At 46.1% G+C, this 12,152-nt stretch overlaps 1 protein-coding gene across 1 annotated transcript in view; it reads left to right on the top strand.

Moving 5' to 3' along the window:
- Positions 1-12,152, top strand: part of TARS2 (threonyl-tRNA synthetase 2, mitochondrial) — a 171,321-nt gene that overhangs the window by 22,240 nt on the left and 136,929 nt on the right. Inside the window, exon 4 of the mRNA XM_085638536.1 lies at positions 106-229. Coding sequence (XP_085494662.1) covers positions 106-229 — 124 coding nt within the window. The remainder of the gene's footprint in view (positions 1-105; positions 230-12,152) is intronic.

Genomic DNA, 12,152 nt, shown 5'->3' with positions numbered 1-12,152 from the left:
TGTGAATCCGATTTTTCCTATTGCATTTTCATTGGAAGCCTATGTGTAAGTATTGGTTAAGCAATCTGTGGTTTGCTGATGCTACTTGTTGGTCTTTCCACGCAGCCGTTACCTGGCTGAGAGTGCAGTAGCAGCACGCGTCAATGGGACATTGTATGATCTTGACCGCCCATTGGAGGAGGACTCGGAAGTGGAGTTCCTGACTTTTGATTCTCCAGATGGACAGGCAGTAAGTTGCTTGCTTTCACTACTATTCGACAGAACCTTTGCTGTGTGTCAGGCCTCTGTTGTTGCCAGCAGTTTTATATTTGTGAATTTCAGTATTTTATATATTTGCAAAATTGAGATTTGCTAGTGGGGGTAGTTTTCTTATCTGTTTGTCCCCCTCTCCACAAGCCAATGCTTTGTGTGCAGAAATGGTTTATATCACAGTGAGATCTATTCTCAATCCTCTTGTTGCACCCCTCAAATCAGTTTTTAATTCCTTCTGCAGGCATGCTGTTTTACATTCCGTAACCAAACGTGAAATAATGGGCAACATAAAGAGTCAGTAGTGGGAGCTCATGCGAGTATAATGTATCTCTGTAACCCTTGCACCAACAACTTCCTGTACTGCATGAGTCTCTGACCCCCGGTCTCCATCACCACACCGAGTAAATGTGTCAACTACACAGTTTTGGTGTGCGTACATGCCTGACTAGGCACTTTCATGTAGCACCAGTTATCAGTAGCAACTCCAACAAATCAGCGGTGCCACCCCCTTCGAGCAGTTTGTAAAAAAATAATAATAATAATAAACTAGGAGTTTTTATTGTTTTATTATGTTTCCTTGAGTCTTGGGCCAGGGAGATAACCGGGACACACGGGGAGTGGTATGCATTGTTATCAGCGCGCCTCACTGTTTGACAGGCCTGTGACATCCGGCCAAACCGTCATGCGCATTGAAGCTGTCCTCAACCCAGCTGTGTCGCTGGGTTGGAGACAGCAAGCACAGGCTCCCAGTCTCCCTGGGAGCGCAAATCATCGACGCTCGGGCCAATACCGAAGCTGCCTTCGAGTATGAAAGCAGCTTCAGGACTGACCGCAGAGGCGTCTGAGAGCCTGTGCCTGTAGTGGAGCCACGAGTGGAGCAGAAGACCGGTGGACTCCTCAGACCCCCTCCGGCACCCCCCCATTCCCCTCCTCCGGCCACCCTCCTCTGACACTGGCCACTACTGCAACAAATGCATTCCAAATCTTTTTTCCGCCCTTCGCAACCACACGCACAAAGCACACCTCAGTCTGTATGCAATGCTTTTGTTCTGGTCCCATCAAGAGCATGACTGCTTTCCTGCCTACAGTGAACAAGGGTACAGTGAGTTTTTCACTGAGTAGTGTTACCTGCAGGCACACATGCTGCAAATTCAGTCGTGCAGCAGGTAGCTCACATTGCAGTCTCTCTTCATTTTGGTTCAGTGAAGGGTTGGGCCTGTGCGAAACGCACTTGTAAGAAGGCGCTGCGCTGCAAATGTCTGAACTGCAACAGCCTGACAGGGTATTTGTATGGAGCAGCCCCCACCAATCATACACCGCTCCCTCTTGCAGTGCGGTATGTGCAACTGTGGTGGATATTGCACTACAACCCAGTGACTCCACTTCTCTCTGGGCAACAAAGGGGACACAAGCTGTTGAGGGGAGGGCGGATGAACTATGGAATATGTTTATTAGCAGGGTGGATAGGAACATTGTGAATGGCCGTCATAATCCGTTATCGGTCACAGAAATAGAAAAAGAAACGCAGTGGGAGAATTGCTTTACTGCTTTTGCATGGAACCTAGTGGCTCCTGTTCCAACATGGCCGACAGGCCATGAATCTTTAAATGTCGGGTTAATCACCCCAAGTCATCCTAGGCTCAAAAGCACATAATTCTTTCTTTTCCAGTGCTCTATATGGGCAGTGCTGCCATACTTGTTGCAAGGCGAGTTATGAATACTAGTTGCAGAGAAGCTGAATTTATGATGTCTGGTCACTTCCTGTGCTAATGATCAAAGTCAAGTCAAAGAAACTTTATTTCGGCACTGTTAGAATAGACCATAAAAGTACATAAAACAAATAAAATATCATACATTTAAAAACAGCCCGTGAATACCCTTTAAAACATTCCTACCATCAAGACTTTATATCCATGTCATAGGGAAACCAGCATTGGCATAGCCAATAGGTCTCGCCTTTGGGACCTTATAAGTGTTTAGTTATCCAGCACAATATCCTTGTTGCAACATTAACTGTTGCATGGCTAAACACTTATAAAATCCCAAAGGCGAGACCTATTGGCTATGCCAATGCTTGTTTGTGCTTGCAGCCTACAATACTCCCAACGGCTGTCGCCAAAGCTGACTTGATAAGGGGGTTTCTGTTTTCGTCGGGTTTGTTGTTTTAGCTCAGAGTAGTTTCCTTTCTCTCAGGCCCTCACGGGCTCATCATGAATTGGTGGATGCCGACCTCTGCTGTGTCTCATTCTTCCTCAATTACTTCGCAACATATGCACGTATTCTTGTTGGAATAGGATGGACAGAATATTTGGTAGCATTCAATAAACTTTAATGAGTTTATCAAAATTAATTATATGTATTAACAGTAAATGTGAGGTGGTGGGGTTTGAACAGGCCATCATGCAGAGGTGTCCTGGGATCCCATAAGGCGTTACAAAGGTAATCTGCAGAATGTACAGCCGGGTGCACGTGCACGTTGTTGTCACAGTGGTCCGACAGGAAATCCTTTCCCGCTGGGCCTTCGTAGGTGAAACGGAGAGGACAGGGGAAGCCGCCGCAGTCACTGCCTGGCTTCCATGTTAACTTGCCTTACTCGGGGCCGGACATCATACCCTGGAACAATGTGGTTTTGTTTTCCCTGCCTTGGAAACAATTGAGCTTTGATCTCCATGTTTTGGCTCATGCGAAACCCTGCCTTTGTTCATATTGGATCTACCCCAGTAGAGGATATTTTAACATTTCCCCATTTAGGGGTTTTAATTGATAGTACAGGCCTATGGAACAATACAATTAAGACTAGGAAATAGTTGTACTGTAAATCTATTATGGCATTGAAAAATTTTAGTCATAAAATAGGGAGGAAGCCAATTAAAGATATGTTGACTGTATATAAAGCGACTTGCGTAGCTATTGTTACTTATGGGGCGGGCCTGTGGGGGCATGCAAATGTTAGTACCCTACAAGTGGTCGAAAATAATTTTATGAAATATCTCCTAGCGGTCCCACAGAGTGTCTCGACATATGTTTGCCATGTAGAACTTGGGGAGCCATACTTGGAAGATACAATAAAAACTGCACCAGTTCTACTATGGCATAGAATATGGACTGCGGATGAGTCTGGTCTGAATCGAATGATTATGGAAAATGCGAAGGGTTTAGAGAAGTGTGGAAAAATTAGATGGTTGAACTACATTAAGCATTTTTTCACGCTATTAGGCATGGGGAATTACTATACAGAACCATCTACTCTATGCAATATATCTAGGAAATGTCTAAAAGAAAGATGTATGACCTACTTGCATGAGACTAGAATTAGAAATGAGATTAAGAAACCCACGGTGGCAGCTCACGAGCAAATCGTTTTTTGTAAGTATTTACAGCCGTATCTTAAGTTATTGATGAGTGACTATGAAAGATTTTTGTTAATACGGTTCAGATTTAACTTATTATTTAGATCACTCAGCTTTCCAGCTATGAATGATTGGTCAAAAATTTTGATCAAATGTCCCTGTGATGATTTATCAGTCCAATCTGATATGCATATACTTTTCTTTTGTAAGTTTTATATAAGACCCAGACGAATGTATGTTGTTCCTTTGCTAAAGATCATGGAAATTAATCGCTGTCGCCCTGCCTTTTTAGCTGTACAGAAATTGGATAGTATTTTAACACTTGTATTTATTTCCTCATTTCTTAAAAATGTTTTTAAATTACGAAAATCAATTGTGATCTGAACTTATGTGGATTTTTCTTTATGTGGTGTCAATGACAGTAATTTTTATATTTGTAATTTTATTTTTGTACTTTTATGGTTATTTTGTTATAATAACCGAATAAAGTTTACTTGAATCTCCATGTTTTGGCTCATGCGAAACCCTGCCTTTGTTATTTTTTTTGTTTTTTTTTTTTAACCCCGCAGTTTGATGCAAAAACTCTTGCTGCTTTTTGTTTACTAAGATATTAAGCACGAGCAAGAACTGGTGGCAGAAAGCTATGGCTATAAAAACAAGCATTGAAAATGCAATAGGCAGCGCCCTCGTTTAAGTTAAAGCAATTCTGTTTGTAATTAGGTGGCTTTTTTAGCTTTGCTTGTATTAGTATTTTTCAAACTTTCATGTACATAACATGCATATGTATGCATATATGTATATGTATGCATGCATTTATATTTATATAGATATGCAGATTATATATATGTTGATATATGTATGTATGTATATATATACACACATATATATAAATGCATATGCATATATATGCATATATATATATATGTGCATATGTGTGCGTGTAGAGAGAGGTGTAGAGGTAGAGAAGTAGAAGTAGAGGTAGAAGTAGAAGTAGAGGTAGAGAGGTAGAGGTAGAGAGTAGTAGAGAGAGAGGTAGAGAGTAGAGGATGAGTAATAGAGAGTAGTAGAGTGAGTAGTGGAGAGTAGGAGAGAGTGAGTAGTGGAGATTGAGTAGTAGAGAGTGAGTAGTAGAGAGTAGTAGCGAGTGAGTAGTAGAGAGTGGGTAGTTTAACTTAAAATGAACACAATGAGGGGGTTCATTTTGCCATAGAAATTATGATTAGTGCTGAAAAAAGAAAAATTTGGGCACATTTTGAGTGACTTCTCAAATCCTCTTCTATTTCAATAAAAATATCTGACATGCAGACTGAAACATCACTTTCAATACCAGCAGCAGACTTCCCTGGTGAGCAGTAGCTTTACTACAGTGATCTAATAAGCAACTAGAGTGCTAACATTCTGAATTTATGGCAAATGTGTGACATATCTGAATGCCTTCTTGATGGAATCAAAGTAAAAAACTGAAAGTATTTCCTACTGTGGAGACTGTAGTAAATGAGGAAATTAGGAAACGTCCTAACAAATAAGTCTACAAAGATGGCCACCAGAGACAAAAGAGCCCAAATGTAGCACAAATATCACCCAGATGTTGCCCAAGTATAGCCCAATTTTCAATGCTGGTCTTTCCTGCCTCCCTTCTTTGCTATTATCCTTTATTCCTTCCTTTTACCAATCTGTTGTCTTTCTTCCCTCCCCACCTGCCTTCTTTGCTTCCACTTTTTTGTCCTACCTGCCTTAATTTCGTTTTGCTTAGTTTATCCGTGTGGCTTCTTCCGTACATTCTTTCCAACTTGCGTTGCTAGTAGTGTTCCTGCCAGCTTTCCCTACTTCCTTTCTCTCTGTCCTTTCTTCAAGCCCTCCAGTCTGGCTTGTTTGCCGTCCCTCCTCCCTTACTGCTGCCTATCTGGCCTACTGCCTGGCTGCCTCACGTCCTGTGGGGTTGCGTGAGGACTGCCTACGACTACGTTATAGTCTGACCTGGGTACAGATGGGCACATGCCTCCCTGGCTTGGTATGATCATGGGACTTTCTGCAACCTATACTGGCACAGAAACCAAAACCTCATGTGATCACGACCGGACGAAGACTGTATTTTTTCCCGAACCTGTTGCGGAGATCAACTGTGCGACTTCCGGATCACAAGTCTACCTGCGAGATAGCTGAGTGGGTTAAGCGCGTGCTGTACAGAGGTGTGTGTGTACGCTGCAGGTAGCTTGTTCTAGTCCTGTGGATGCAACTATCTGATAGGTTGGATTTCTGTATAACCTGCAGACGATGGGAGGTAATTCCCGCAGGGCCGCCTGCGCCTTTCATCCTTTCAAGGTCTATAAAACGAGTATAATTTCGTTTGCTAGTATGTATTAGTTAAGGAGCCAAGAAGAAATGTGGTGTGTCCTGAACATGATCAAAATGATTATTATTTTGCTATTTGTCATCCTTCCAAGGTCGATAAAACGAGTATAATTGCATTTGCAAGTATGTATTAGTTAAGGAGCCAAGAAGAAATTGCTATTTCACGTACTCACTCAAACATTATTCGGAAGGGGGGCTTTATTCATTCTGCTATTCCACGGCGGGGACTGGAGGTACACACGCTGGTAAATGTCTGGCAAGCAGACTCGCTTCCAGCCATCTGCTCCTTGATGTGAGGCGGAGACTTCCAATCAGGAAAGGAATCGGGGCGAGAAGGGGCGGGCAGAGGGAGCAGGGAGGTGCAGCGGAGGCACCTGGGTGGGGCCGACCCCATTTTTACGTCCCTCCCTCCTTGAGAAACTCTCCTGTTGGAAGGTGGCCTCTCAACTGGGGGGAGTGAATGGGAGGGGAGGGGGTGTGACAGAAGCAAATACTCCTGAGTGAGGCCCACCCCCCAAATGAAGATACCCCTTTTATGAAGGTGCCTACTCACCTGGGAGATTGGTGGATACGTAGGGGGGTGGTGTGCGGGTGGCAGGAGACATGGGCACAGAGAACTTGCCGTTTCAAAGTAACCTTTTCATAAAGGTGGCCTCTCACCTGGGATGGACAGCAGCTAATGGATGTTTGGGAGAGTAGCACGGAGACGCAGAGGCTCAAGTAGCTAACCCTCGCTTCGAATATACCCCTTTATGAAGGTGGCCTCACCTGTGGGATGTGTGGAGGGCATACGGATATATGTAGAATCGTGGGGGTAAGGGGGGCGGTAATACCCCTTCATAAGGGTGGCCTCTCACCTGAGATTGTGGAGGGGGGTGCAGATATATTTAGACTCTTGGGGTGCAAGGTGGAGGTAACGGTCGTGAAATGCCCACAGCATGCGAGCAGAAAGAAAGGGAGCCACTTGTGCCCGCTCCCATTTAAATTAAACAAGCATTGGCATAGCCAATAGGTCTCGCCTTTGGGACCTTATAAGTGTTTAGCTATGCAACAGTTGCATAACTAAATACTTATAAGGTCCCAAAAGCAAGACCTATTGGCTATGCAAAGCGGCCGTGCGGCCGCCAAAGTGAAAGTGAGCGCAATCACGATCAAACATCAAAGCGGCCGTGAAAGTAATTGCGGTAAAGCACGGTGCGCGCGCACGCGCACATGCACTGTAGCTCTATGCTGGCCTGGTAGCACTTTTTGGAGCCCTCTCAATAAGTCTCGCCAGACCAGCGGATGCGCTGGGTCAGGCGAGACCTAAAAATGCGGTTGTGATTGTCCCGGCACCTTAGCAAGTGAAAGCAGTAGGGGGGTGGTGTGTGTGCATGTGGATGGGGGGGTGGCAGGAGACATGGGCACAGAGAACTTGCTGTTTCAAGTTAACCCTTTCATAAAGGTGGCCTCTTACCTGGGATGGACGGCAGCCAATGGACATGTTTAACGTTTGGGAGAGTGGCACGGAGACGGCGAGGCTCAAGTTTATTTTAGTTAGCAGCTAGACCACTTGAACTGGAAAAGTGTTAAATAGTATATTTTTGGTCACAGTAGGAAGAGTTTGGTCACCAAGCAGGCCTCGGCGCGGTTGTTTTATGCAGTGCTGTGAAGGATGGACCTCCGCCACACATGGCGCCACGGCCTGCGTCATCTCTGCCTCCCTCTCAAGAGATGCTCGGTTTTGGGATGATCTAATCGCAAACTACTTACTTTTCCTGGACTGTCACGTCCCCCTGGCCCGTTGCTGGTATAAAGCACGCCCCTTCCCCCTGCCTACAGCCTCTCAGTGTATATATAGTGCCAGATAAAATATCCCACCCGTGCTGAGTGCTTGAAGAGCCTCGGTGACCTGTTGACATGCTTAAAGCTCTCCACTCCGCGCCAGACCTTGAGAATTCCAATACAAGCCCATGTTCACACCAGAACATGGGCTTCTATGGAAATTCTCTACGGCATATTATCAAGCCCATTATCGCCGCTTTAGCGGCAGTTTTCTGCCGATAATGAGGCGATAATTTTAACGCCGGATGTGAGAAGTTGGCCTGGTATATGCTGTTCACTAGTTAAAGTGACCACCTTGTACCATGCCAAGCAACCCTTATGGTGTGGTTGTAAGTCAACCTTTTCGGACTAGCTGCCCTAGTGGTAGCGTAGGTTAAGCAGTCTTTGAGGCTAAACTCGTTCAAGCGTGTTAAGCAAGCTGTTTTACCATATGTAACCCCCCTTTATACCAATGAAAGGGCACCACACAGATATATATTCAAAATATATATGTATTTATTTCTCAAAGTATCCCCTAGACTCTTTATGAGCACAGGAGCACAAATCGTTAAACAAGACAACGTTATAATATACAGAAGTTGCACTTTATATGGATGGGCCCTGGTGGCCACTCAAACCATATACTAAAATAGTGGTATAAGTACCACGAACAGGAAAGGGAAAAGGCCTAGGGCCTCTAGAATCGCTGGGCCTACAAGGAGCTAACTTCAGTTAGTGACCAGGAGGTCCACGGGTCGCGTGTGCAGTGAGGAAAGCTACACACGTGCTCCCATAGGTTTTCAATGGGTGCGTAAAAGTTTAAAAGTAACTGCAGAAAGGGTCTTCTGGATGGACTACGATCTTAAGATTCAAAACACAGACACTAGAGATGTTTCTCTACACTTGGGCACCGGAGTGCCAGCTTTACCTCACCCACAGGAAGCGGGTGCATAGGTCTCGAAGTGCGTCGGGTTTCTTCTATCGATTCAATGGAGCCTGATGACAAAGATGCTGCAGGCGGTCGGTCCAGAAGAGATGCGGTGGATCCAAGAGTGGATCGGAGTTGTAGAAGACCTGAAAGCAGAGGGGACAGTGTTCACAGTCACTAGCCAGTGACCGGCGTGGCACCAGGTAGGTACCAGGCGATGTCGGGTGCAAACAGGTGATGATGGGTAGCTTGTCTCCGCAGCCACGTGGTCCCTGAAGGTCGACGACGTCCATGAGTTCGTTCACGAGCTGTCACACGCAGGCTCTCGCTGTCGGCAGTGTCGGCGACTCGAAAGAAGCAAACAAGCCTTGGCAAAGGCAGGAGTCGTGGAAAGAGAGGAAAGCTGATTGTTCTGACCAGCAAGGTCTGAGGGGCTGCTCTTTTGGAGAGCAGCTAGGGCCAGTCTGGAGCAACCAGACCAGCGTCGTTGATTACAAAGTTCGTCGCCAAAATGGCCACTAGCCAACGGGCCAGGGACCGGGCAGGCGCGTCGAGATGCAAAGTGCAGAGGGGCCCCACGCAGATCGTGGAGATGCTGGAGGGCTCACCTTTGGTGCAGATGCTGCTCGGTGGTTGGGCTTCTCAGGACCCAAAGCACAACTTGGAGGGAGCCTCTGTTATCGCGCTTGCAGCTTGTCGTCGGTCTTCCAAGATGGCTGGCTCCACGTGTCTCGGTGCCTCCACGGGTTCCTTCTTTGCAGGGACTGTGGATCGGGCGGTGAGAGGTCTGGAGGTCCAGGTCTTGTCGGGCTCTGGGCTCGGGCTCCGGCGGGAGGCGGCGGCAAAGCAGACGTTGGATAGCTGGTTGGTGCTTGCATTAGCAAGATGGTCACTCCCTGACCATAGGGGAGATTTCCTTCAGTCCTCTGTGCAGCAGAGCGTCGAAGTTCCCGTCTTCTTCTTTGTAGTAAGTTGATTCCAGGATGTCTGAAGTCTTAGGACACAGCTCCTACCTTTAAGGGGATTCTAGGGGCCGGACTACCTGCTAGGTCCCTCCCTAAGGGTGGGACCAGGAAGGGGGGTGGTTACACCCCCAATCCTTTGTCCAGCTCGCCCCAGGTCCGGGGCTGGTGTGCCCCAGGACCGGTTTGAACTGGCATATGCACCGAGGCTCCTTGTGAGCCTCAGGCATGTCTGATTCCTTTTAAGCCCTACCTGACCAATACACAAAATCCTGTCTGGGGTGGTGCTCGCACCTCCCCTGGCAGGAAACCCTTTGGCCACGTCTCCCAAGCTGGAAGGATTCCCAGCAGCAGGAGGGCAGACTTGTGTCTGTGGTGGCAGCATCCATTTTGTGGAGCTGAGGCTATGTCTGATTTTACCCGGGTTTCAGGTACTGTACATGTCGTGTCCCTCTAGAAGGGTGGAATGCTAACCCCGTCACCAGAATTGGCGAGGGGTTAGTATTCCAATTCGTATGACACCTTACTCGACATGTTTTGATAAAGCCAAACCAAAGATAGCATTTAACCGCGAGGTTCATAATGCACTTAAGAGTATATGGTATGACGATATCTGGAAACGGTAGAAGGAAGTTGTTCCGACCACTGCAGACAGGCTCAGCTCATGCCAGAGCACCATCTCACATGGAACCAAGCACTCTGCCTTCAGGATTGTCAAGGCCTGCCATAGGAGTGACTTATAGGTTACCAGGTGTCCCATTTAAAGTTAGGTATAGGTATACTACACCTAAGTAAGAGGTGGTTACACCAACTTACCCCAGCTGAGTGATCAGCCAGTTGTGTCGACTTTGTTAGGCCAGTCCAGGGGGGGCACAATACATGCTTCAGCCCCTGGTGGCCTTAGATACACCAATGCCCTGGGTACCTAGTGTACACTGGTACAGGGGCTCACAGGGTGATCTAGTTCCAATGGGTTATGCACCTAGGGTACATGGAGTCCATTTTAAAGAGAGAGCAGATAGGCTGAGATCCTGAATGGCAGGATCTCAGGCCTACTAAGTTGAAAAACCAGCTAGACACTAGGCAAAAAATGTGGGGGTAACCATAGTCAGATATCCACCTTCCTACACCGGACCTTGATAATATGCCCCTTAGTTCTTCCGATGCCCTTCAAGAGCAATTTACGAATTTGCATTGAGCTAGAGGACGTCATTGTACAAAAAGGCTTTTAATAATAGTGAACATGCCTACCTGTTACAAGATGGAACATGGCCTGAAAGCCCCAGCTGGCACGATCACCACATAAAGATCTCACAGATTAACCGGAGAGACGTGAATAGTACCGCCAGCAGAGCAGGCTCCTGCAACCTTGTTGTAAAACCCCGAAACAACATGAAGATGTTTAAGCAGGCCTACTGGGTAAGACTACATGACACCCGGCAAAGCCAATGAGGCTTCCACTGCATTACCTGCCCACCTCCAGAGCTCTCCAGTTCCCTAGATGAAATTTACTTTTGCATAATTACATAAAACTTGTGTAAACTATACAAAATACAAATGTCATTTAGCGCTATATTTTAGCACAAAATGCATACTTGCATCAACTTTTTGACAGATGCATTTCCGGCTATAAAAAAAAAGTGCATTACAAGTGGAGCGCAAAATTTATGAAATTACTTTGGAAGAAATTAAATTCCCTCTGGGCCTATCCATAATAGGTTTCTTCTTTGTTTTCTGGTAGTGTCATGAAGTATATCTGACTACAAGTAACACCATGTACCCATGATCTATGTCAGATATGCACACAGAGCACTACAGATCGACAGGCGTGCACTAGCAAACACATTACACCTAGGGTTCCTGGTTTTATGGTTTTAACATTTTTGGCCACTTTATTTATTGGTTCATTTGCACCATATGGTCGATGGTATATGGTCGATGGTACATCCGGCAATGGAACATTTCTGTGGTGCCCCAATCCCTTGATGCCCCAAGCACGTGCTTATTCTGCTTAAAGGTTCATCCAGTTTTGACTTAAGACAGCGTCAGAAGAAAGTTGCCCACAAGAAGCACAATTTTACGCTTTTAAAAATAAACACAGACAGGAAACATTGTTTTCTGTCTGCATTTAATTGTAAAAATTTGTAAAAACGGGAAACTGAGAGCCTTAATTACAACTAAAATCCCACCAGGCAGGCCACTCTTGCTTACACATCAGCACCCATGCATTTACTTCATGAACACCGACTCACAAACATGCAGTTAACCTGGCACAAAGACACATTTACTAAACTGGTTGATTTAGTCACTGTGGAGGGGAAAAAAATCTAGATGTAAAAAACAGTTGTGTTAATGACCGAACAACCACCCCCCACCACCACCCTCCACGCCTGGGCCCCGATCAGCACCGAAGACACCATCCGCACGATGAACTCCATCCACTCCGGATCACCGACCGACCCCTGCCCTCACCACGTCTTCAACAAGGCCGACGCTGTCATCGCA

Source organism: Triturus cristatus, chromosome 12, assembly GCF_964204655.1.
Source record: "Triturus cristatus chromosome 12, aTriCri1.1, whole genome shotgun sequence".
Lineage (NCBI taxonomy): Eukaryota > Metazoa > Chordata > Amphibia > Caudata > Salamandridae > Triturus > Triturus cristatus.
The sequence above is the reverse complement of the archived record's forward strand: the minus strand, read 5'-3'. Positions and strand labels throughout refer to the sequence as shown.